The sequence below is a fragment of the Triticum urartu genome, chromosome 5A (genome assembly GCF_056163025.1).
Source record: "Triticum urartu cultivar PI428250 chromosome 5A, HENAU_Tu73, whole genome shotgun sequence".
NCBI classification, from domain to species: domain Eukaryota; kingdom Viridiplantae; phylum Streptophyta; class Magnoliopsida; order Poales; family Poaceae; genus Triticum; species Triticum urartu.
In genome coordinates this window covers 386,025,642-386,053,417 of record NC_141877.1, presented here as the reverse complement: position 1 = coordinate 386,053,417, position 27,776 = coordinate 386,025,642, and the positions used below count along the sequence as shown (strand labels likewise).

The window sequence follows — 27,776 nt, the reverse complement described above, 5'->3', positions numbered from 1 at the left end:
GCTCATAGAGTACCCGCGAGTGATTCATGGATTGGGTCCGAAAGGACGTTTGTCCCGACGGCCCTCTGAGTGGATCTTTGTGGCGGAGTGACAGGGTAGGTTGAGACCGCCTAGGAGAGAGGTGTGCCTGGCCCTAGTAGGCATCCGTGGTTATTTCAAACTAACACGCTTAATGAGATCTGGGTATTTGATCTGAGTCTGGCCACTGGCCTATACGCACTAACCAACTACGCGGGAACAATTATGGGCACTCGACATCGTGGTATCAGTCGAAGCCTTCTTGACATTAGCGACTGAGCAGCGCGCGTCAGGTTGGACTGGAACGCCTGCTCTTGTATAAGGGAGGCTAGGTTTGCTCGCCGGTCGCGTACGCAACGTGCAGGTGTGCAATGGGCGATGGGCCCAGACACCTGCGCCATAGGATTTAGACCGGCGTGCTGACCTCTCTATTGTGCCTAGGTAGGGTTGCGACGTGTTGATCTTCCGAGGCCGGGCATGACCCAGAAAAGTGTGTCCGGACAAAGGGATCAAGCGTGTTGGGAAATGTGATGCACCCCTGCTGGGAAGTTGATCTATTCAAATAGCCGTGTCCCTCGGTAAAAGGACGACCCGGAGTTGTACCTTGACCTTATGACAACTAGAACCGGATACTTAATAAAACACACCCTTCCAAGTGCCAGATACAACCGGTGATCCCTCTCTCACAGGGCGACGAGGGGAGGATCGCCGGGTAGGATTATGCTATGCGATGATACTTGGTGAACTTACCATCTACTCTCTTCTACATGATGCAAGATGGAGGTTGCCAGAAGCGTAGTCTTCGACAAGACTAGCTATCCCCCTCTTATTCCGGCTTTCTGCAGTTCAGTCCACATATGCTACCCTTTTCCATTTGATACCAATGCATACACATGTAGTGTAGATCCTTGCTTGCGAGTACTTTGGATGAGTACTCACGGTTGCTTTGCTCCCCTTTTTCCCCTTTCTATACCCGATTGTTGCGACCAGACGACGGAGTCCAGGAGCCAGACGCCACCATCCACGATGACTCCTACTACACTGGAGGTGCCTACTACTACGTGCAGGCCGCTGACGACGACCAGTAGTTAAGGAGGATCCCAGGCAGGAGGTCTGCGCCTCTTTCGATCTGTATCCCAGTTTGTGCTAGCCTTCTTAAGGTATACTTGTTTAACTTATGTCTGTACTCAGATATTGTTGCTTCCGCTGACTCGTCTATGATCGAGCTCTTGTATTCGAGCCCTCGAGGCCCCTGGCTTGGAATATGATGCTTGTATGACTTATTTTATTTGTAGAGTTGTGTTGTGATATCTTCCCGTGAGTCCCTGATCTTGATCGTACACATTTGCGTATATGATTAGTGTACGATTGAATTGGGGGCATCACAAGTTGGTATCAGAGCCGACTGCCTGTAGGAATCCCCCTTCCACACTCCTTGGCCGAAGTTGAGTCTAGTCGATGAAAACTGTTTTACTAACATGGCTGTGCGGCCCATGGGCCCACGTCGCCATTGGGTGCTATTAGGATCTTTTACTCCTCGATCCTTACTCTGGGACTCTGATCTCTCTTCTATTTGGGTTAAGTGATTTTACTAAATTTGACTCTAGGTTCTCGTAACTACTTCTACCGGAGAGCCCCTTATCACAGATGATCGCCTACTGCACCAGAAGATTTTGAAGATACTCTTCGATCATTCCTGAGACACTTGTGCCCTCTGCCTTTTCAATTCCCTATTACCGATATATCCATATGGATAACGACATACACTTGTTGTTCATACAATTACTCTGAGTTTCTCCTATTATTATAAGATGCATTGAATTGATCTCCCACTCTTAAGAATCCCTTGTACCACTGCCTTGTAGTTCCTTGCCACAGAAATACCCATATGGATAATTCCTCGCACTTATCGAGTATCTACTCATTCCTAGTTGTTCTTGCGTTTCGCAAGAGACTTCGAAATACTATTTGATCTTTCGAAAATCCTCAACAACCTGTTGTGCTGGGAATTCTTGCATACTTGCATTCTGGTTAATTCCATTGGTCCAGCAATTTACTTTAAAAACCTTTGTGATTTTCATTCTGATCCTTTTGATTCAACATGTGTGTGAATGCACACAATCATCAGTTGTTCCCTGGAATATATCCTTCCGATTCAGACGTCATTTCGGACATGAGCTGGATCTCGACCAATCAAATTGACATTGATTGTACCCCTAAGCCTACTCAACTTATCCATCCTTGATCAAAGTGTTTGCTTCTGATCCCTTGATTTGGAAATCATAAAAAATTCTTTGCATTAAGCTTTGAATTAGTCTGTTGTTTCTATAATCCGATGCCTTGGCATTCCTTCTTCCTCTGATTGAGTACCGATACTCACATCAGCCCCGTTGTGGTCCGCCATACCCATTGCCGAGTTATTATCCGACAGTGTCCTTCACGACCAAAATTGTTGTGAGTTCTTTACCTAATACATACTGCCTTTGGTAAAATTGTATCCTCTACTTTTGTCAACCATGCTCTATTTTTGAGCTTGTGTTATTTACTCCTGAAGTTCATGGTATATGTTCCAAGAAGCCCCGATGGGTTGAACCTATGCCTTCCTTGATTTGTGTGAACCCGAAAGTTTTCACGGGTCATACTCCTCTGGTAATTCACCAGGTAGGTTTTGACACTGAAATCATTTTTATCTAGAGCAGTGAATGGAAGGTTATGCATTGAAGAAGTGGGAGTCGACCTTGAACTTTGTGTTCATGCCCATGGACACGATGTAGATCTTATCATTAAAGATTCTCTTAAATGAATTATTTCCTTGGTATAAGTTCATCTTATATCAGGGATCTGGCGTTCTGCAATCGTGGTTCCGACCATGTTCTCCTTTAAATACCATTTCTCGTGCAAGTTTAAGCACTTGTCTTCTGCAGAGCAATACCCTAGTCCAACCTTTACTTTGGTCTGTCGTCGAGTATTACCCCCCTGGTATCTCGAGATTGTCACGAAACTGCATAACTTCTTATGAGTTCTTCGTCAAGTACTACATTCTCACCGATTCCAAATTTTTCACGGGCTCTGAGTTATTAAACCCTCAAGGACATCGACAACTGAATCGAGTCTGCATCGCGATTAAACAACTCTTAGTAATCTTCTTTACTTACGAGTTTGTACTTGATCATGTCATTCCTAGCTTGACCGGCTATATCATTATCATGCTGATTTTAACTGTGCTACCCGGTCCTTATTCCCGGAGCACAACTTTCGACGATGAGCTAAGCTTATGTCGATCTTCCTCGTATTATCGTTTCACCTCCAATAACAACCTTGGTTTGGGGATTGTGTCATACCCTTGGTTCCATTAACCTTTCGCTTCATCATTCCTTTGACTTGATGTCATCACCGATTGGTTACATCTTTGTGTAGACTCTCGACAAAATTTGTCGTGATCATCATAAACATTTTGACTCCTTCCAGGATATCAATTGAATTCATGATGGTAAGTGCCATCCTCGTCCCTTGGTAATTTGAGTTACCATCGACAACATCTTTACCTTCCTTTCCTCACAAACTTGTTCATGTTATGGATGCAACTTGCTATCCAGTTTGTATTATGTTCTACCTTGGAATATTACCACCTTTTATGTCAAGAATGTCGCGAGAATTTCACCACCCCTTAAGAATTCTTGATACAAGTGATATTTATTACCATCACCATTCTTTTCTTGGTCCCCGTGATGTTTCTAACCGGAATACCGACAAATGGTCTGTGATGTGTAAATTCAAAACTTCTAGCAACCCTATTGCTTTGAAGTTATTCATTCTTAGATTATTAGTTATGGAATCACCATTCCAGCATTGATCATGCTACCTAAGCCCATATCTCGCGTGCACCTTTCAACCAATGTTTTATTGTGTATGTTTTCCTCGAGCATACATCATTATATCATTTGATCTGACAAATGTTATCTCCTTGTTCACATAATTGTGGAAATCTATCTTTCGGAAACCTTGTTGAATTGCTGCTGAGACCATCAGCCACCTCCTCATCCTCCCCTTGGTTTAATGATGAACTCTTGTTTGGGAACTTGCTTCTATAGTTCATTTCCTGAGAATCTTATAATGTCATCTCGTCGATTTGTGTTGCACCTCTTCCTCTCAGGCATCCAGAGTCTGAGGTATCTGACACCAATCAGATCTGAATCTAGGTCAGATATGATGGTTGGAACATATTTCTACGAGTTATAACTTCTTTACATGACCGGGTAAGGTGATGCCATGCCTAGCACACCTGGTCGGAGCACCTAGTGTTATAGTTTACTTTTCCGCAAGGTTATCCATTCTTTCATAAGGAAAATTGTAAGACTTATTCTACAATGGATCCTTCGTGTATCCAGAGTCTGAACCTTATTTGATGGCCATGTCAATGCTATCTCGAAGCATGTCTATGGTACTCCGATTTTCAACAAGAATATTTGTAGCCCAATGCTAAATGTTTCCTGCTCAATTATCCAAAAACCATTGTATGGGTAATGTCATGAAACTTATCTCCCCTTACCTAAAGAGTTTTCTACATTATATCCTGTCATGGATATCATGCTCTGCTTGTCCTTGGGAAGGATACAACCTTGAAATGTGTGTTTAAACACATTTTCCTTTCCATTGTTCTGTTTAATCTAATAATCACATTTTCCTTTTCATTGTTTGGTTTAACCTTTCTTGTGATCTATATGATCTAAGCAGTAATATTCTCCTGCTTATGTAAACACCTCGGTGTACAATTCTGTGAGCAAGACCATGTTACTATTGTTGATGACATTCCGGTAGCCACCGATGAACGAGAACTTTGCCTATTGGTCTGCCTTGTTCAACGAGCAGGAAAATGGTTCTCTTCGTCCCTCACCCTTGGTACCGACATTGTTGCCGACATAACTGACAGGCTATCCGCTGACATGTCTTGCCAACATGGTCATACAAGACGTCACCACCCTTCCTACCGTTAACTCACATGGTGGGCCAATAACCCATAGTTCCACAGGATCGAAACCTAACTCTCATATACATCCATGTTTCCAAAGTTATTTCTTGCACTTGGCTTCATAAGTAATTCACGAGCCATCTTCCTTGAGATGATCTACTCTGCTATCTAGCGCAATATTTATTTCCGTTGCTCTGAAACCCTTTCACCTTCTGTTTAGGCATTGAATGATTGCCTGCCCACTTGAAACTTCTTATTGACCCTTCTTACTTTGCTCTCGTGGTGTTTCATTTGTCCAACTCGAGAGATACCTTGTGCCAAAATCCCTGAGCTAATTACCGAATATCAGCCCTCGCAGACATCTGTCCTTATAGTTTTACCACATATCTAGTACGATGGAGTTCCCAAAGGAAGGATGACGGCTTCATCATGATGCCCTGATGCAACGACATGAAGACATCAACAAAGACGATCAACTACTTCGAGAAGAGCAACCAAGAACGGGCAGAACCGTTAGACCTTCATAAACAAAACTTTCCCCTTACACCACCTCTTAAATCTCGGGACGAGATTTCTTCTGGTGGAGGAGAATTGTGACGCCCGGATAACTAAGCTACAGTAACCCTCTACTAATGTTACCACGTCACCATGGTTACTGGTGCTAATCTCGCGATGATTCAAAACTCGTTCGAATTTAAATTTAAAATAAAGTCAAACTATAAAAGTTTTCAATTGTCAAACTAAAATGTTCAAAAGGTGGTAAATAATCCATAGGACATTATAGTGGTGAATTCAACTTTTTGAAAAGTATTTAAGTTCCCTAAAATAAATGAGACATGGGCCAATTCATTATTTAAAATGTCTTCTCTAGTTTGTGTAAATACAAACTATTTTAAATAACCACCAAAACTTTTGTGGCGGTGTCTAATATTGCATCACCAATTATGGGCCAAGTCTCATATATTATAAGACCGAAATAACGTTGAGAGTAAGTAGCAAACAAAGCAAAAGAAAAAAGAAAAGCAGAAAATTTAAAGAGAAAAGAAAAAGGCAAAGTGCCACTATGCACTTTGGCCCAACTAACTACAGGAAACAGCCCAACCCACCTAGGCTATCCCTAACCTCCCGCTACAGGAGACAGTGAGGTCGTGGCACACATCCACGGCGTCGTGGCCGTGGATGGCCACCACGTGCCCCCCTCGGACCTATATGTGCGTCCATACGAAACCCTAGATCGAGCTCGTCTAGTTACCCCTCGAACCCCCTTCGCCCCCATCTTCTTGGCTCGAATTTGAGCCCGGAATTAACATGGTGACCACAACTTCGCCGTCATTGTCGTGGCCACCGACGTCTCCGGCGTGTGGGGGCGTCCTGGAGGTTCCTCGCGCTCGGCCGCGTCCGTTCAGGGCATCGGAACAAGGCGGGACGCTGCATGGACGACGATGTCAACTTCTTCCTCCTCCGCCCGTCATCGTCTCGCCATCGCCGCCGCCCCTCCGGTTCACCCCCGACCTCCCCGAGCTTGTCATCGAGCACCTCGGTGAGGCCCCCATCCGATTTTCCCCTTCCCCCATCGTATCCATAGCCGTAGCCGTCATTCTGCGCCATGGCCGGAGCTCCGTCGTGGTCGCCCTAGGGGCTCCTCCCTTGCACTCACCGCGCCCACGGGCACGCGCACGCACACCTGGCCGCGTCCCACCGCGCCCCTTATCGTCCCTGCCTGCTCCCGGAGCGGCCCCTACATGTGCGCCCGTCCGCAGGGGCTTGTCCCCGCTTTCTCCCCTGCGCTCTGTTGTTTGCCTGCTCCTCCTCGTTGTTCTGCTGCTTGTTGCGTCTTCTTCTCCCACCGCTGGCCGCTGCAACGCCAGCCTCCGGCTAGCACTCCCCTCACCCCGCGCGCCCACCGGATTTATGCGCCTCGCTGCCGCGCCTCGCTAGCTTGTCCAGCCTGCTGTTGTGCCCTGTTTCTCGCTACATATGCTGGGGTGTCCGCGTGCCTAAGCGCACGCGCCTGCGTCGCTCTCCCCACCTCTCGTTCGCTCTCCCCACCATTCGCTGGCCCGGCCGCCCGTGCTGCGACTGGCCCTGCCGCCGGCACCCTGTGCGCGCGCGCGTGTGAGCCCAGCACGTGGCCGCTCTGATGGTCGCTGCCACATGGGCTCCGGCCCAAGTTAATTAGGAAGGCCTAATTAAGTTAGGCCTAACCCCCCTTTGTTAGCTCTAATTGATAGAACGTGTGTGGGTGGACTCTAAAAAAAGATAGAACATTTGGGCCCCTCAGTTAATCAACTATTTGTTTTAACTCTAAAAATGCAGAGTCAATGACATATGGGGCCTGCTTTGACCCTATTGTCCAGTAAACCCTGACTGGTCAACTGTTGACTTTGACCCTGACCCCCACCTGTCATAAACTATGGCTAGAATAGTGCTAGGTGATAAAACTAATTTCTGTTTTATTTTTAAATTAAAAGAATTCCAAAATACTATTAAAACTTTGGAGAATAATATAAAATAAATCATAACTCGGATGAAAATGTTTTGTACATGAAAGTTGCTCAGAACGACGAGACGAATCCGGATACGTAGCCCGTTCGTCCGCCGCACATCCCTAGCATAGTGAACACGCAACTTTCCCCCTCCGATTCATTTGTCCGAAAACACAAAACACTGGGGATATTTTCCCGGGTGTTTCCCCCCTTCACCGGTATCACCTCATACTGCGTTAGGTCACCCCTAGCACCACGCATTGCCATGTTATGCTGTGTGTTGCTTTGTTTGCTCTGTTATTTATTGCGTTCCCCCTCCGTTACTTCTTTCCGGTAGACCCCGAGACCTGTGTCGGTACCCCCGATCGACTACGGTGTTGACGACCCCCTCCTTGCCAGAGCAACCAGGCAAGCCCCCCCCCCCTTGATCACCAGATATCGCCTACTCTTCACTCTACTGCTTGCATTAGAGTAGTGTAGCATGTTATTGCTTTCCGTTAATCCTATCCTGATGCATATCCTGTCATTGTTGCTCCAGTTATTGATACCTTACCTGCAATCCTAAATGCTTAGTATAGGATGCTAGTTTACCATCAGTGGCCCTACATTCTTGTCCATCTGCCATGCTATACTATCGGGTCGTGATCACTCGGGAGGTGATCACGGGTTTATACTTATACATAATATATGATACTTGTGGTGACTAAAGACGGGTCGGCTCATAGAATACCCGTGAGTGATTCACGGATTGGGTCCGAAAGGACGTTTGTCCCAACGGCCCTCCGAGTGGATCTTTGTGGCGGAGCGACAGGGTAGGTTGAGACCGCCTAGGAGAGAGGTGGGCCTGGCCCTGTTCGGCGTCCGTGGTTATTTCAAAATAACACGCTTAACGAGATCTGGGTATTTGTTCTGAGTCTGGCCACTGGCCTATACACACTAACCAACTACGAGGGAACGATTATGGGCACTTGACGTCGTGGTATCAGCCAAAGCCTTCTTGACGTCAGCGACTGAGCGGCGCATGCCGGGTTGGATTGTGTAGGATCGGAAGTATGTCTAGAGGGGGGTGATTAGACTACTTGACCAAATAAAAATCTAGCCTTTTCCCAATTTTAGTTCTTGGCAGATTTTAGCTATCTTAGCACAAGTCAAGCAATCTTCACACAATTCAAGCAAGCATGCAAAAGAGTATATGAGCAACGGAAAGTAAAGCATGCAACTTGCAAGAATGTAAAGGGAAGGGTTTGGAGGATTCAAACGCAATTGGAGACACGGATGTTTTTGTCGTGGTTCCGATAGGTGGTGCTATCGTACATCCATGTTGATGGAGACTTCAACCCACGGAGGGTAACGGTTGTGCGAGCCCACGAAGGGTCCACGAAGAAGCAACCTTGTCTATTCCATCACGGCCGTTGCCCACGAAGGACTTGCCTCACTAGCGGTAGATCTTCACGAAGTAGGCGATCTCCTTACCCTTACACACTCCTTAGTTCAACTCCACAATCTTGTCGGAGGCTCCCAAGTGACACCTAGCCAATCTAGGAGACACCACTCTCCAAGAAGTAACAAATGGTGTGTTGATGATGAACTCCTTGCTCTTGTGCTTCAAATGATAGTCTCCCCAACACTCAACTCTCTCTCACAGGATTTGGATTTGGTGGAAAGAAGATTTGAGTGGAAAGCAACTTCGGGAAGGCTAGAGATCAAGATTCATATGGTTGGAATGGAATATCTTAACCTCAACACAAGTGTAGGTGGTTCTCTCTCAGAAAATGTGTATTGGAAGTGTAGGTATGTTCTGATGGCTCTCTCCATGAATGAAGAGTGGGTGGAGGGGTATATATAGCCTCCACACAAAATCTAACCCACACAATTTGCCAAACTCAGTGAGACCGAATGGTTAAACTCGGTCGGACCGATTCAGCAAACCTAGTGACCGTTAGCATTTTCGGTGGGACTGAGATGCAACTCGGTAGGACCGATATGGTTAGGGTTAGGGCATAACGTAATCTCGATGTGACCGATTACTCAAACTCGGTGGGACCGATTTTGGTAATAACCTAACCAGAGAGTTGGTCAGGTAAACTCGGTGGGACCGATTCGCTCATCTCGGTGAGACCGAAATGTTATGAAGGGAAACAGAGAGTTTACATTGCAATCTCGGTGGGACCGATCGCTCATCTTGGTAAGACCGAAACGTTACGAAGGGAAACAGAGAGATTACAATCCATCTCGGTGAGACCTAGATCCCTATCGGTGAGACCTATTTGCCTAGGGTTTGTGGCAGTGGCTATGACATTTGAAACTCGGTGGCACCGGATAGAAAGAATCGATGGGGCCGAGTTTGGCTTTTGGTTTAGGTCATATGTGGATGTGGGAAGGTAGTTGAGGATTTTTGGAGCATATCACTAAGCATTTTGAGCAAGTAAGCCATTAAGCAACACCTCATCCCTCCTTGATAGTATTGGCTTTTCCTATAGACTCAATGTGATCTTGGATCATTAAAATATAAAATGTAGAGTCTTGAGCTTCAAGCTTGAGCCAAACTTTCTGTCCTTAGAATTTTGAGGGATCCACTTTCCCCATTCATGCCATACCATTCATTGAGCTTTTCCTAAAATATTAATCTTGGAATAATGTTAGCTCAATGAGCTATATGTTGTTAGGAATTATCAAAACCACCCAGGGATAGTTGCACTTTCAATCTCCCCTTTTTGTTAATTGATGACAACATATAGATCAAAACTTCGACAAATGATAATAAGAGTGAAAGATATTGTCGCTTTGAGAAGTATGTGAAAAGCAAGAGCTCCCCCTATATTTGTGCATATCTTAAGATTTGCTTTGGACTGCAAATGCACAATGAGTTAGGATCATGGGTTACTCTTCCATGTCACATACATCTTGGTGGAGCGCTTAAAATAATAAAGATTGAATACATGCACTCATCACCAAGCAAAGTGAATGATCATATAAGGATAAGTAAGATAATATCATCTAACAAGCATAAGTGTAGCTTATAATCAACCGCGTGATCATCAATGTCTCACAGATAATAGCATAGTATCTCAAGCAATCAAAAGACAAAAAAAGTTCAACCACCAAATCAAGAGAGAATAAAAAGCAATGCTCTCTCTCGAAGCCTATGATCTATACATGTTTCTCCCCCTTTGGCAACAAGTTACCAAAAAGTTCATAGAAAATGCATAGCACTAAAACGTCTCTCAAGCTTGGTCTTCAGTTGGTGGTGTCCGGATAACTCCAAGAACGAAGGCTTCAGTCGAAGTAGATGGAGCTGAAGGAGTTGGTGTTGGAGCTGATTGCGCTGAAGTTGTAGCTGGTGCAGATGAAGTGGCTCTGGTGTCTGGAACAAGCACTGCAGCTGACCTCTGAGCTCTAGGCACTCTGGCAAATGCATCAGTGGTTGTTTTGCCCTTCCTCTCCTGCATGTCATCTTGAAGTTGCTCCACAATAGACTGAATCTCAGTTACCTTCACATCCAAGTCATAGAATTTTTGCTCCATGATTTTTTCCAAGCTCTCCTGGTTTTGAGTCAGGGTGGCCAGTCCCTTCTCAATCCTCAGAGTGGATGCAATCAGGTAGCCAAGCTGATCTTGCTTGCTCTTCAGGAGATACTGAGATGCTTCTTCAATAGTTGGCATCCTTGCAGCCTTTTCAGCTTTTGCCTTCTCCTTCTTGGCTTGTGCTTGTACTGAGGATGGTTCATCTTCATTCATAACCACTTGGTTGTCCTCAAAATCTGGATAGATGACAAAGTGTTCCTTATCCAACAGATATTTTCATGTGCCCATCTTTGAGTTAATCAACTCCTGAATTTGTGGGGCATATCCACAACTTCTCTTTTGGTCTGCTGCTGTTCTCTTGATAGTCTCAACCATGAGGCTCATGACCTTAAATTTCTGTGGGACATCAAAGATGTGAAGCAAGTTAATTGCATGCCCTCTGATCATGTTGTGGTCACCTGACTTGGGCAAAAGAGTGTGCCTTAGGATCCAGTTGATCGTTGGCAGTCCTGACAGAAGAAAATGGACTGACCCAAACTTGAAAGTCTCAAGAGCTTTGTTTGGGATTTTCTTATACATCTGTGACATAGAATTGTGATCCATCTTTTTGTTGGCATAAACATCCAAGTCATCTTCACTTTCCTTTGGGGCATTGATCAGATTGGTCCATTCCTCAATAGTTGATTGGTATCTCATTCCTTCAGACATCCAAACTATTCTGCCATCTGGATAGAAATGTGTTGTGGGGTAGAATTGCATAATGAGCTCATCATTCCAGTTTGTGAGCTTCTGCCCAACAAAGTCTGCAACTCCACACGCACTGAAGCTGTCATACACTCCAGGATAGTGTTCTTCATTCTCCTTCATGTAGGTCCAGTCGACCCACCTCATATCACACACTATAGGCTTCTTGTCCAACAAGACTATCTCATAGAAATCCTGTTGTTCCTTTGTGTGGAACCTGTAATCAACAGCAGTCCTTCTCCTGGTGGCATATGGATCTGACTCTCTCCATAGCCTCAACCCTGAGTCTCTCCTGATCTTCATGTTCTCAGCCATAGGATGGGCATCATTGTGGTCTGGAATCTTGGTTTGAGCTTCCTTAGGAGTTGTCCTTCATCATCTTCATCAGCAGCAACTTCACGCATTGGGGCCTTGTTCTTCTCAGCAGCTGGTATACTCCTGGTATTCCTCTTAGGTGCACTCTTGGGCTTGGAGGCTGCTTTGGGTGCTTCTTTGGGCTTTGATGTTGCAGCCCCTGACTTTATAGCATCACCCATCAGCTTTTGTGCCTTGGGTGCTGGTGCAGCATCTTCTTCCTCTTTTTCTTCTTCCATCATGGAAGCCTTTCCAATCACTCTGGCCATGGTCTTCTTGACCCTTTCCTTCCTTTTCTTTCCTTCTGCAGCAGGCTCTTTGGGTTTGGATTCCAAAGATGCTTGAGTGGTGGCTCTGGCTTTTGACATGGGTTGTCTTCCTGCTGGGCTTTTGATCTTCATCCCTGACTTAACTGCAGCTGAGCTGTACTCCTTCTTGAGCACTTTCTTCTTTGATGTGGCATCATCCTCAGTGGCCACATAGTCTTCATCCTCAGACTCTGAAGTTTTCTTCTTCCTAGTTCTGGTGGAAGCTTTGGGCAAGTTGCTGGGAGTGCTCCTGCTTCCATCATCTGAACTGCTAGAGGGACTAGTGCCCTCACTCAGGTGAACCTTCTCCTTTGACCTGTTCTGGCTGTCACTCTGATCAGACATATTGCAAACACTGACAGCAGACCCTGTGAATAAATATATATGAGATAGAGTGGATGAGCATCACAAAATGCAGAGGTTTTTGCAAAATAATGAGTCAAAAACTTAATTTTAGTTTTCCACAGAAAGCATTTTGGATCAACCGATTTGTAAACTCAGTGATACCGAAGCAGCTGTTGGAACCTAAACTAGTGAACTCGGTCAGACCGAGTCACAGTTCGGTGGCACCGAGACTGCTAGGGTTTCACAAATTCCTGAACTCGGTCACACCGATTTTCAATTCTCGGTCAGACCGAGAATCTCATGTGCAATGGCCTGAGCCGAATCGGTGATACCGAGTTCCACAACTCGGATGGTCCGAGATGGTTTCGGCGGAAACCTAACCCTAAATTTTCAATTCAACTCTAATCTATGGAGTGTTTTGACTGGATAAGATCGTTTCAATCGTGGCAAGATTCATGGCAAACACAATGTGCTAGGAATCAGATTGAGGATAGCACAGTGATCAAGTTCATACCCTAGTTCGGCGATGAACTCGCTAAGGCGGCAACGGCGGGGATGATTCCCGTTGACGGCGGCGGAGACCAGCGGCAAGAGGCGGCTGGCGACGAGGAAGACGATCCGGAGACCCTGGAGGCGGAGCGGGCTAAGCGCGGGTCGAGGAGGTTCGGAAAGTTTTCCAAAATTTGACCCGTGGGTATATATAGCCCGACCCTGTTGGTGTGACCGAGTGGAACAACTCGGTGGCACCGAGATTCATAACTGCAATCAATTACTGAAATTCGGTGTGACCGAAAGGTTCAAATCAGTTGCACCGAGATTGAAAACCTAGATTGACTTAGAGATCTCGGTATGACCGAAATGAATGAATCAGTCAGACCAAAACGCACAAAGAAGTTTTGGAAGTTTAAGTCTATGACGAATTGGGGACTCCGAGTGCTCCTCACACAGAGTGGTTCGAATCTGACTTGATCAAATTTTGTGATGTAGCATGAATAGAGTTTGAGACGAGAAAAGCATAGATAGCTAGAGAGGGTTCTTAGGCATTCTTGTCCATCCACTTGGAAAAAGAAAAGAAAACCAATCAATCAAAACAACAAGTGGATGTCCTCGAATGAGTAAAATATGCAATCAACATGCTCACACAATAAAATGGCAATTGAAATATGTGGCAAAGCATGCACAACCAATTCTAGCATCAATCAAACAATTTGCGATGACTAGGTCATCTATATATGAGTATATTGACTTAGGAGTCAAATGAGAACATTTGATCATAGGTCATACTCATCGTTTAAGCACAAGTGGGGTTACCACTTTTACATAAAGCATTGTTGTGTTCACACCATTAGAGTTACTTTAGCTCAATTCTTAGAGGAAAGCTCCCCCTAGATGTGAGATCCCCCCTAAGAGGGATGAACTAACCTTGGGTTTTGTCGATGATGACTTCATGTAGATGTTGAAGATGTGGATGCTCAATGTTGATGTAGATCATTTGAAGCTATCCATTGGAGTGAGTTGCACTTTCAATACCTACACGGGTTAGTCCCACAAGGAACAAACAAGGATATCCATAGACATAAAGTGATGCACACACAAGATGATGTCTATGAAAGCTTTTAGGTTACCTTGTCCCTTGTCTTGCCAACAAGAGGGTTTGTGACTCCTTGAACTAGTGCAAGATGTGGAAGTTGATTGCACTTGTTCTCGCCAAGATGATAAGAGTGAAGTATGTTGGCGGAGTCACCCTCAAGAACTCTCTAGTTCTTCTTCTTCAGGATCCACACCATCTTGATGGGAATCCTCGGTGTTGTAGTTGTATTTGATGAAGTGGAACTTGAAGTAGTCTTGGGAACCCACTTGACCAAGGCCTTAGGAGCTTCTTCAAATGCATCAATTTCCTCTTGAAGCTTGTCCTTGCCTTTTTGCTTGTGGTCTTGTGGTGGAAGATCATCTTGAGCTTGTGTCCCTTTGAAAGAAGTAGGATCATACTTCTCTTGTTGAGGAACAAACTTCGTCTTGGGGTATTGATCTTCTTCCCACTCAACTTCATTGGCATTGAACTTTCGTTCAAAACCAACACCTTAATTCTTCCGGTGCCTTCCTTGCTTGCGTACAATTTCCTCGAATTGCTTACTTTCGGCAAGGCTCTTGTAAACACCTTTCTCTATAATTCCCTTCAATAAGCTATTTTCTTGCTCAAGTGTAACTTGGCTAAGAGAATCATTAGTGGAATCAAAAGAACTACTAGAAGCAACAATATTGGATTTAGCATGATTATTGTTACTACTAGAGGAAGAATCTTTCTTGTTCTTGTTACTAGACTTGACTTGAGGCATGTAAGTGGATAAGACTAAACGCTTGGCAATGTAAGAAGAACTTTTCTTACGAAGATCATCATTGATTGCTTTTAAGAACTCATGCTCTTGCTCAAGGTTAAGCTTTTCAAAGCGTAATTTCTCATGAGTCCTTAAAAGTTCTCGATGATCTCCTAAGATAGTTTTATGAGCTAACTTAAGAGTGTTTAGTTCTTTAGTTAGAGACTCAATCTTCTCCTTATCATTTTCATTCATTTTATCTTGATTAGCATGATTAATTGACGTTTCATCACAGTATTCATCACTAGAGTTGTCAACAAGTAAATCATCATCACCTAACAAGTCATCTTCATCACTATTGAAATCAACATACTCGGGGTGTGATACCTTTGGGCCTTTAGCCATGAAGCATGTTCCAACTCCTTCATTTGGTGAGTCAAATATGTCGTAGGAGTTGGTTGTCACAAGTGCTAGACCGGCAACACCTTCATCTTGAGTATATTCGGAGTCGGAGTGATAGCTTCTCTCGGAGTGGTTGTCGGAGTCGGAGCCGGATACCCATTCACCAACATGAGCTTAATGTCTTCGTTTTGTGTAGCTCCTTGATGACTTGTCCTTTCTTTCCGAATCCTTGCTTCTCCGTGAGGGTCTTCGTTCATAACGATCATCTCTACTCCTTCTTTCTCTAGATGGTGATTCTTCTCTTCTACTTCTTCTCTTGGGAGAATCTTCTCTTCTCTTGTAGGGGGCCGTACACTCATTGGAATAGTGTCTGGGCCTTCCACAGTTGTAGCAGTTTCGCTCTCGACTAGAAGATCTTTTGTCATTGTAGGACCTTAACTTGGAGCTTCTCTCTTTGCTTCTACTCTTGTAGAACTTGTTGAAGTTCTTCACCATTAAGCTCAATTCTTCATTAAAGGTTTGTTTCTCACTCGATGATGTGGGGGCTTCACATGAGGCTTTGTAAGCACCACTTGATTTGTTGTGAAGTTCCTCTTTATCCTTGAGTGGCATCTCATGAGCAACAATTCTTCCGGTGACTTCCGTTGGCTTGAGATCTTTGTAATTTGGCATCATTTGGATCAATGTGCACACGGTATCATATTTTCCATCCAAGGCTCTTATGATCTTCTTGATGATGAATCTATCGATCATCTCTTCACTCCCTAAGCCGGCAATCTAATTTGTGATAAGAGCAAGCCTAGAGTACATTTCAGCAACACCTTCACCATCCTTCGTTTTGAACTTGTCAAGTTGACTTTGAAGCACATCCAATTTGGATTCCTTGACGGAGTCGGTACCTTCGTGCATATCAATCAAAGTATCCCAAATTTCCTTTGCATTCTCAAGACGGCTGATTTTGTTGAATTCTTCGGGGCACAATCCGTTGAAGAGGATATCACAAGCTTGAGCGTTGTATTGCAGCATTTTCAACTCTTCCGCGGTGGCTTCACGGTTCGGTTCTTTCCCGTCAAAGAATTCACCTTGCAAGCCAATACACACAATAGCCCAAACGGTGGGGTTATGTCCAAGAATATGCATTTTTCATCTTATGCTTCCAACTAGCAAAATTAGTGCCATCAAAGTAAGGACCTCTACGGTGATAATTTCCCTCGCTAGACGCCATACTCTCCTAGGTTGTGAAACCAAAGCTATGACCGCCAAAAGCTATGGAAATCAAAGCAAATGGAGACCAAAGCTCTGATACCACTTGTAGGATCAAAAGTATGTCTAGAGGGAGGGTGATTAGACTACTTGACCAAATAAAAATCTAGCCTTTTCCTAATTTTAGTTCTTGGCAGATTTTAGCTATCTTAGCACAAGTCAAGCAATCTCCACACAATTCAAGCAAGCATGCAAAATAGTATATGAGCAGCGGAAAGTAAAGCATGCAACTTGCAAGAATGTAAAGGGAAGGGTTTGGAGGATTCAAACGCAATTGGAGACACGGATGTTTTTGTCGTGGTTCCGATAGGTGGTGCTATCGTACATCCACATTGATGGAGACTTCAACACACGGAGGGTAACGGTTGTGCGAGTCCATGGAGGGCTCCACCCACGAAGGGTCCACGAAGAAGCAACCTTGTCTATTCCATCACGGCCGTCGCCCACGAAGGACTTGCCTCACTAGCGGTAGATCTTCATGAAGTAGGCGATCTCCTTGCCCTTGCACACTCCTTGGTTCAACTCCATAATCTTGTCGGAGGCTCCCAAGTGACACCTAGCCAATCTAGGAGACACCACTCTCCAAGAAGTAACAAATGGTGTGTTGATGATGAACTCCTTGCTCTTGTGCTTCAAATGATAGTCTCCCCAACACAACTCTCTCCCACAGGATTTGGATTTGGTGGAAAGAAGATTTGAGTGGAAAGCAACTTGGGGAAGGCTAGAGATCAAGATTCATATGGTTGTAATGGAATATCTTGACCTCAACACAAGTGTAGGTGGTTCTCTCTCAGAAAATGTGTATTGGAAGTGTAGGTATGTTCTGATGGCTCTCTCCATGAATGAAGAGTGGGTGGAGGAGTATATATAGCCTCCACACAAAATCTAACCATTACACACAATTTGCCAAACTCGGTGGGACCGAATGGTTAAACTCGGTCGGACCGATTCAACAAACCTAGTGACCGTTAGGATTTTCGGTGGGACTGAGATGCAACTCGGTAGGACCGATATGGTTAGGGTTAGGGTATAACGTAATCTCGGTGTGACCGATTACACAAACTCGGTGGGACCGATTTTGGTAATAAGCTAACCAGAGAGTTGGTCAGGTAAACTCGGTGGGACCGATTTGCTCATCTCGGTGAGACCGAAATGTTACGAAGGGAAACAGAGAGTTTACATTGCAATCTCGGTGGGACCGATCGCTCATCTCGGTAAGACCGAAACGTTACGAAGGGAAACAGAGAGATTACAATCCCATCTCGGTGAGACCGAGATCCCTATCGGCGAGACCGATTTGCCTAGGGTTTGTGGCAGTGGCTATGACATTTGAAACTCGGTGGCGCCGGATAGAAAGAATCGGTGGGGCCGAGTTTGACTTTTGGTTTAGGTCATATGTGGATGTGGGAAGGTAGTTGAGGATTTTTGGAGCATATCACTAAGCATTTTGAGCAAGTAAGCCATTAAGCAACACCTCATCCCTCCTTGATAGTATTGGCTTTTCCTATAGACTCAATGTGATCTTGGATCACTAAAATATAAAATGTAGAGTCTTGAGCTTCAAGCTTGAGCCAAACTTTTTGTCCTTAGAATTTTGAGGGATCCACTTTCCCCATCCATGCCATGCCATTCATTGAGCTTTTCCTGAAATATTAATCTTGGAATAATGTTAGCTCAATGAGCTATATGTTGTTAGGAATTACCTAAACCACCCAGGGATAGTTACACTTTCAGATTGGAATGCCTGCTCTTGTATAAGGGAGGCTAGGTCTGCTCGTCGGCCTCGTACGCAACATGCAGGTGTGCAATGGGCGATGGGCCCAGACCCCTGCGCCATAGGATTTAGACCGGCGTGCTGACCTCTATGTTGTGCCTAGGTAGGGCTGCGACGTGTTGATCTTCCGAGGTCGGGCATGACCCAGAAAAGTGTGTCTGGAGAAAGGGGATCGAGCGTGTTGGGAAATATGGTGCACCCCTGCAGGGAAGTTGATCTATTCCAATAGCCGTGTCCCTCAGTAAAAGGACGACCCGGAGTTGTACCTTGACCTTATGACAACTAGAACCGGATACTTAATAAAACACACCCTTCCAAGTGCCAGATACAACCGGTGATCGCTCTCTCACAGGGCGACAAGGGGAGGATCGTCGGGTAGGATTATGCTATGCGATGATACTTCGTGAACTTACCATCTACTCTCTTCTACATGCTGCAAGATCGAGGTTGACAGAAGCATAGTCTTCGACATGACTAGCTATCCCCCTCTTATTCCGGCTTTCTGCAGTTCAGTCCACATATGCTACCCTTTTCCATTTGATACCAATGCATACATATGTAGTGTAGATCCTTGCTTGCGAGTACTTTGGATGAGTACTCACGGTTGCTTTGCTCCCCCTTTTCCCCTTTCTATACCCGATTGTTGCAACCAGACGACAGAGTCCAAGAGCCAGATGCCATCGTCGACGAGGACTCCTACTACACTGGAGGTGCCTACAACTACGTGCAGGCCGCTGACGACGACCAGGAGTAGTTTAGGAGGATACCAGGCAGGAGGCCTGCGCCTCTTTCGATCTGTATCCCAGTTTGTGCTAGCCTTCTTAAGGCAGACTTGTTTAACTTATGTCTGTACTTAGATATTGTTGCTTCCGCTGACTCGTCTATGATCGAGCTCTTGTATTCGAGCCCTCGAGGCCTCTGGCTTGTAATATGATGCTTGTATGACTTATTTTATTTGTAGAGTTGTGTTGTGATATCTTCCCGTGAGTCCTTGATCTTGATCGTACACATTTGCATGTATGATTAGTGTACGATTGAATCAGGGGCGTCACATGAACTGTTTCTGTTGTGTTCGCTCATCGCAAACAGTTCATCTGAGTGAACTGTATGCCTTCCATCGCACACATCTTGATCTGTCTAAGCATTTCTATTGTGTTGCCTAATCACACACAGTTCATCCTAGTGAACTGTATGCTGTATATCGCACACACCCTTATCTAACTGCTTGTTTCTGTTGTTCTGCCTCATCGCAAACAGTTCTTCTGGATTAACCATTTGCCACGCATCGCACACGCAACTCTAATCTGAACCGTGTTTGATGTCACCGCCTTCGCAAACATTTTGTATCTTTTTAATAGTTTTATTACATCACCGTTTGTGGCTAATGCATCGCACACAGTTTCGTCGAGGGGTCTCTGATTGGACTGTCGCATTTGGACCAACCTGCAATAGTGTGGCTCGTAGGTGGTTGAGGCCCGCGTCGCTTCGCCCCTCTCTTCTCTTCCGCCGCGAGCAGGGTCGTGCGCGCCACGGGCCTAGGGGCTACTGTCGAGCCCGTCGGACTGGGGTCCAGGCCTGTCTGTTTGCGGCCCATCGTGTGGCACCTTCGAAAGGCCCCGCGAGGCGAGCATCAGCAAGGGTCATCAGGAGCTCCCGAGGGCCTCCCGCGGGGCGGCCTCCCAAAGCCGTCTCCCGAGGCTCCTCGCGGGCGGACATCTCTAGGATCGTCACCCCGCCTCGCGCTGCACATGGGTGACGCGAGCCACGACGAGCAGAGCCAGAAGGGCGCCAGCGGGCGTAGTCGAGGACGCTTTCCTCTTTGGTGCTAAGGGAGCAAGACAACCCGTCGGTTCTCAAAGCAATCCCCAAAGGTTGTCGTTCCGGTGCTAGAAGACCAGGACCGCGGGCCATCAGAACGGAGGTAATCGTCGAGCCTACCGGCGCGTCATGCCAGAAGCTTTTGCACACGGAGACTGTTTTTGCCAGGATAAGCTGTACACCTGCCCCCTTTAAAATTGGCCGTTGTGGTATCCTTCTCGCCTAGAGTTCTCGAGGGAAGAGGACCAAGGCCAGTATAAATATAGGCTAGTCTTCACCTTAGAGGAGGATCGAGTCCTGGATCCCTAGGGTCGAATCCGGAGCCCTCCCGAGGCAGTTATCCTTGTACTCGCTCATATCCATTCTCCCTCGCGAGGCAATCCACACAAAGCAAGAGTAGGGTCTTACACCGCAAGGTGGCGCGAACCTGGATAAATCACCGTGTTGTGTCTTCTTTCCCGCTCGTTCGAGCATGCCGTAGCATCATCATGAGGTAGTGAGCGGCGAGGCGTAGCTTAGTGGAGTTCATCGCGCACACCTTAGAGTTCAAAACTTTCCTTGGATCTGTGGAGCCCCGATTTCGACACAAAATATGGATCAACTTTAAAATAATGACACAAGATATATCTTTTAGTATATACATATATAGATATAAAGAAGGATCAAATATTTATAATGAAATTGCTGTACCGATGATAGAAGCCAGACGGCCTACGCACAACAAAGGATTCACTTGTGCTCAACGGCTTGATATGCCGCGTACCCTAAAAAAGATAATATGTTGCGTCGTGCCAAAATCGTTGGGATATGTCCTCCGTTCACCACGGGGCCGAAAGGACTGCTTCGGGGAGGCTGCCGAGCGTAAGACGAGTGCGTGCATAGTGGGGTGGGAACCACACACACAGCGAACCGGCTCCTCTACCTCTACTGTGGTGAAGGCATGGTAGGGTTCTACAGTAACATGTGCAATGGAAAATACGTAAGGCACGACAGGATACACTGTGGCAGTGTTTTACTGTTTGAATCCTGTAGCAAGATGTACTATTTCCATACTTTAGCATGTACACTGTTTATGTTCTGTAGCAAGAAATCTGATCCATTCATACTATATCTGAAGGCTGATATGTGGCCCAAAGGTAGGCTACTGTAGCACCCTACCGTGCCTTCGCCACAGTAGAGGAGACGGTTCCCACACACAGACACACATTTCATTACATCTTTTTAAATTGAAGAGGCCCTTCTCCATCGTTTCCCCAAATCAATGGTGGGTGAAAGATATTAGGAGAAAAACGGGCGATTTGATTTTAAGCCACTACTTACTTTGGACTTTGATAATTTGTCACTGCTTATATTGTAATTGATCTTTTGCCATTCTTTAGTTTGCACTTTGATCTTTTGCCACTTTTTCACACAAAAAGAATACTTATAAATGAAAAACATATTGTATGCATAAAAGAGTGGACAAGTATACCCTTACATACCTTTTTTGACCGAAACAACCATAGTCCAGCCGATTCCCCAAATCGGGATGAACGTAGCTCAGCCGTGGCTGGTTTGGGGAGGCAGCCGCCGTGGTTGGGGCTGGGGCTGGGCCCGGCGGTGTGGTGCAGGTAGCAGGGGAAGCCAGCCCACTCAGCTGCGGACGACCAGCGCCGCCTCGCTCTGCTCGCTGTTGACAGCGCGTGTGTTGGAGGAATCACGACTTGCTCCCAGCGTCCTCTCCACCATGCCCGAGCTCCTCTGCTCCTCCCGTTCGCGCGACCAGGCTACTGCCGTCGCCGTTGCACGCGCCACTGCCACCAGCTGTTGCACACGCCGCGCGACGGGAGCTCCAGCCTGGGGAATCGGGTCCTCAGCCCGTCGGCCAGGCAGTCACGATCGCTGTTGTTCTTGCCCTCGCCGCCTTCGGTGGCCGAGCAGGACGTACCGGGCTTCCTCCGACGCGAGTTTCCTCAGATGGCGTCCCCTCCAGGTCGAACAAGGAGGTCGGGCTGCGCATCGCTGGCAGGCGCCTTGCGTGCGCCGGAACGCCGCATCGGACAAGCCCGGTCAAGTGCCGGTGCGGGGATGCGCGCCACACCGTGAGCAGTCGTGAGCACCAACAGCCGCCGCTGGATACCGCGTGCGGGAGGGAAGTCGCCGGGAAAGGCTGTCGACTGCCACCGGAGCGCCGCCGTCTCTTGTGTGTGCGCCCGTTCCTGGTTAATCTAACATAGGGTATTCTGAACATTTTACGTGGGACCCAGTTGACATAGGGCAAAAGATCAAAGTTCCAAGTAAAGAATGGCAACAGATCAATTACAATGTATGTAGTGGCAAATTATCAATGTGCGAAGTAAGTTGTGGCAAAAAATCAAATACCCCGGAAAAAACACGGCCAATCCCCTCGAGCAGCGAACAAGCCCTAGATGCCGGCGGCGGCCACCGCCGCCCATCTAGAACCGTTCTAATGGGATCTAGGTGCAGATCAGCGCACGGGGCGGCGACATCTCTGGTTACGGTCGGCGGAGCGCGCTGTATTTCTCGACGTCGTCAAGAAGAAGGCCCAGAGTTCTGCATCCATGTGGTGGAAGGTCGGAGACTTGATGTAAGTCAATTCTGACCATATGATAATCTGTACTTGATTACTCCATCTTTTTTCCGGAATACATGTGCCAGATCTGAACCAGTTTTGGGATCTCACAGATTGATTCAACTCTGTTTTGTCTTCCTTCTATTATTATTATCTTATAAACTGGGTATCTATTTTGTTCGCCAAAATTGTTGTTTCCCAGGTAATATTGATTTCGTTGTTTTGGGAGAAATCGTTTGAAAATATGTCGGTGATATCGGTTTGGTTTTTATGTTGAAATTAACTCTTCGTTTTGTTGGTAATCTCTGTTTGATTGCAAAAGTGGATGAATTGTAAAACAGTGGACCCTGATAAATCCCGAATGTTCAGATTTTAAGCACGTTTTCACGACAATTTTAGTTGAGACGAGATGGCAATTGTACTCCTTTTTGTGGCTAATCTCGTTTGGTTGTTCCGGAAAAATCGATTCTTTTAACGGTAATCTCCGTTTGGTTCTTAACGGAGGGATAGTTTAACAGTTTTGCTAAAGCATATCTAGATGTGCTTATGTTGAGATTCGTGTGAATATTTTTTTTTCTTTTTTCTTTTTTTTTATATTTGATTCACTCACTTAGATATGCAATAATTAGAGTATATATAGATATACCCTAGATACATCTACAGTTTAAAACTGATTTATTTGTTGTGCGCAATCTCCGTTTGATTGGTATTGATGTCGTGGAAACGTTGTGCTTCTTCTGCCTTATTCTTCTTTGTGGTGATGAAAAAATGATTTTTTTGTGGCTATCCGCTCCCTTCTTCGGGAAGCAAAAGTGTTTTTTTCTTTTTTGGCGATTTGTTTTTAGAAAAATGTTTGCTTGGTCAGGGTGGTTCCGTTTGGTTGTATGAAAAAATATTGATTCTTTTTGTTGGTGATGTTTGTGTCCTTCTTTTGGAAGATATATTTTTTAATTTGTTATATGTGTAATCTCGGTGTTGTCGTTACCAGCAGAGAAAATTGATTCCTGTGGGCAAATCTCCCTTTGTTGTAAGGAGAGATCATCTAAAAAAACCTAAAATCTAAAAAGTGCATACACACTATTTGAAAACAACGAGCGGCCGGGCTTTCTAGCCATGTATGAGTTGTTTTTTTGTCTACATGTCGTTATCAGTATTTAATGTGTTCACACTGGTTAGTCCAATTTGAAAGAAACAACTTCACGTACAATTATTTTGGTTTTCCAAATTTTTAAAAAGCTATATCTTTCAAACAGCGCGTCGAAATTCAGATCCGTCTTCACTGTTGAATTCTTTGCGATGAGATCTTTGAAACTAGATCCCGCATGGGTATGTTTCGATGAAATTTTTTTAATGCCAACTTTGGCGCTATATTGTGCAACTTCAGTACTGCTTTGTACAACTTTAGTACTGCATGGTGCGATTTTTTTTTAAACCCAATTTTTTGGAGCTGCATCCACAGTAGTTGTAGTTGCACACATAGTAGTCATAGTTGGCACATGGATGGCCATAGACTTGCACAATTTGGTCCGCATAGTCCCATATGAATTGGCATAGTTTGTAATGTAGTCTAGTTGCACACACATTGATATTTAGTTGGCATGTAATGTAGTCTAATTGCACACACATTGATATTTAGTTGGCAGGAAGACTAGTTGCACACACATATGCTTAGTTGGCTTGTAATATAGTCTAGTTGCACACACATTGATGTTTAGTTGGCAGGGCACTAGTTGCACACACGTATGCGCAATTGACGCGACAATGTAGTCTAATTGCACACACATTGATATATAGTTGGCAGGACTATTGGCACACACATGCTCAGTTGGCGCGGCAATGTAGTTTAGTTACACACACATTGATGTTTAGTTGGCACGACTATTGGCACACACATATGCTCAGTTGGCGCGGTAATATAGTTAGTTGCACAGACATTGATGTTTAGTTAGCAAAAAGACTAGTTCGTCGAAACATCCCCATGCGGGATCTACTTTTAAAGAGCACGTCGTGAGGGTTCTAACAGTAAAAACGGATCCTAATTTCAATGCGATGTTTGAAAGTTATGGTTTTTTAAAAAACTGAAAACACAAATTAAATGCGTTCACATTTATTCACATGTATGATTGCAATTATTTATTCTCTTGACATATATTCACACCTGTTTACTTTTCCTAATATAAGTCAGGGAGACAAAAACTTATCTTTTTCGGCCGGCCACCACGGAGGACTAGTGGGCAGCCGGCCGCCGGTTAGACGCGTCCTAAAAAAAAGAATATATATTTTCTTATAGACAGCCACGGACCTGGTCCCTTTTTCCCGAGAATACTTTGATGCCCGGACTCGGTTTTGGCGGCTGTGCTCATCTTATATATTGTTACATATATGCACTAACAATGCCGAGTTATTAAGCTTCGTAGTCTGTTTCTTGCTGCATGTACGCCATGGACTTGAAGACTTAAGAGGAAGAGGAAGGCGCCAAGATGCACCCCCGAGTTGCTGGAAGAGCTTGTTCTAGAGATTCTTTTTCGGTTGCCAGTCAAATCCCTCCTGCGGTTCAAGTCTGTCAGCAAGGCCTGGTGCACAATAATCTCCGACCCCGTGTTCATCCGGAGGCACCTTCCGTGCCAGAAACCCTCCTGGCTCATCACTCCCCATGCTTTGGACAGTATTATCGAAGGAGAGGACTGGCCAACCACCTTCTCAACCCAAATTTGCTTCTACCGGTGGCAGCTAGACGTCCCAGATACAAGACTGATGCACACAACAGACTTTCCGGGCGAATTCAGCTCGGTCTCTCACTTTGCCCATTGTGATGGTCTGGTGCTCGTCCCCACCAACACCAGGCTCTACCTCTTCAATCCGGCCACCAAGGACACAATGACGCTGCCTGAAAGTAGCCGCACCAAAATGCAGTACAAACATATATTCCTCCCAGTGGGGTTCGGTTTGGATCATCGCACTGGCAAGTACAAGGTGGTCAGGGTGTTCGTACGCTCTAAAGATCCTCTCACAGAAGTGTACCGCATGGGGATGGAGGTGTTCACTGTTGGTGAGGCAAGTACTTCTTGGAGGGAAACCACTGCTGATTTGTCCTACCCTGTTGTTGAGTGGATTACCGGGAAATTTGTAAACGGTGGATTGTTTTGGCCCATTAACAGCTACCATCTTGAGCATGATCCAAATGGCATTGTCCGCTTCAGCCTAGAAGATGAGACGTTCAGCGTCATTCGTCTACCGGATATGTTGTCATTGAACCGTATGCTCGATGAATCCTTCTTGCTGGACGAGATGCAGGGCGAGATTTGCCTGACAGGTTTTACCAAGACTACGACGGAAGTGGCGGTCTGGATGTTAGTTGAAGACCATACTGTGGACTCTCGTTGGGAGCATTGTTACTCTCTCTATATATCTGATCTGGTTCAACCAATGTCGCTTCTTCCAGGGGGCGCAATCATGTTACAAGTTGGTCCCATTTTCTACCGCTACGAGCTGCAGGCTCCAAACCAGAACCTGACGAACATGTGTGAGTTGGAAGGGCTAAGATACAAAGGCCGGAGGAGACGCACTACTAAGCAGAATATCTTCTTCTTCAACGTAATCCCCTACATGGAAAGTCTTGTTCGAATTGTTGCTTAGCTGGCCGAACTCTGATGGCCGTGTGTTAGGGCTGCTGTCCACCAGTGGAGGCTGGCTTGGTTTAGTCCCACCTCGCTTACGGGAGGAGGCCATGACCAACCTATAAGGGAGAGTATTCCTCCTCCTTTCAGTCCGGACTTTTGGGATGGAGTGGGCTTTTTACTGAATGTTGGCCTATGTGCGCATAAACGTTCAGAACGTAAGTAAAGTGTGGGATAGATCAACATCTGGTATTAGAGCCAGCATCGTCATGCCTTCGTGAGGGGCTTCTTAGGGGATGAAATGTTAGGGCTGCTGTCCACCAGTGGAGTTTAGCTTGGTTTAGTCCCACCTCGCTTATGGGAAGAGGCCATGACCAACTTATAAAGGAGAGTATCCCTTCTCCTTTCAGTCCGGGCTTTTGGGATGGAGTGGGCTCTCTACTGAATGTTGACCCATGTGCGCATAAACATTTAGAACGTAAGTAGAATGTGGGATAGATCAAGTTGGACGCTAACACCGTGTTTCAGCTTATGATAAGCTTATATTCGTTATCTTTACCTAGTGTAAAACGCTGTTTGGACTTGGTTCGAAAATTGCAATAAAAATGCTGAAGGATATTTGTTTGGTTTGTAATCTTTGTTTTCCTTTATTTTTGAACCATGGTAATGATAGTTGCAGACCCTGGCCTCATTTATCTTACTTTCACAAATCAGATCTGAACTCTTCGTCAGGAGAAAGAATAAGCCACTTGTTTCTGATGCTAATTTCCCCTTCTTTTTCGGTTGTGATATTTTGTTTGCTGATTCTTGCAGTCATCCTTCTTCACCCGTCGGTTTCCCTTTGGCTGGCCTTGCTGGCACTGATATAAGGGTGGGGAACGCCATCTATGGTTGAACTAGTTAACTTTTACCCAGCCAGTTTATTCTAGAAGCCTAATCAATTTATTTTTAAAACCTACTAGCCAAGACTTAACTACTGGGCTTCTAAAAAATAAATTTAGTTAGGCTTCTAGAATAAGCTGGATAAGGGGCATTATATTGCACCTTATTTTAAAAGCCATCAAAAGAATTGCCTTTAATAGCAAGGTATTACAAATTCAAAGTATCGAAAAGCTCCAGTATTTTAGCCCGTCGATGCAAGGTACCAGTACCAGTTTTCACACATGTTTTGCAGCACTGGGAATACCGTGACCTGTTTGGCTGGTGCTTTATGCAGCAATGTAAATTAGCTAGCTAACTAGTCTGTTGATAGCAGCTACAAACGCGC

General features: G+C 45.4%; 1 protein-coding gene across 1 annotated transcript; it reads left to right on the top strand.

The window, feature by feature from the left end:
- LOC125556042 (putative F-box protein At2g02030) lies at nucleotides 1-27,240 on the top strand. The gene is made up of 3 exons (XM_048718843.2): nucleotides 1-6,527; nucleotides 19,156-22,907; nucleotides 25,346-27,240. Exons 2-3 carry the CDS (start codon nucleotides 22,882-22,884, stop codon nucleotides 26,526-26,528), a joined length of 1,209 nt encoding a protein of 402 aa, XP_048574800.2. The 5' UTR covers nucleotides 1-6,527; nucleotides 19,156-22,881; the 3' UTR covers nucleotides 26,529-27,240.
- The last annotated feature ends 536 nt before the right edge of the window (nucleotides 27,241-27,776 follow it).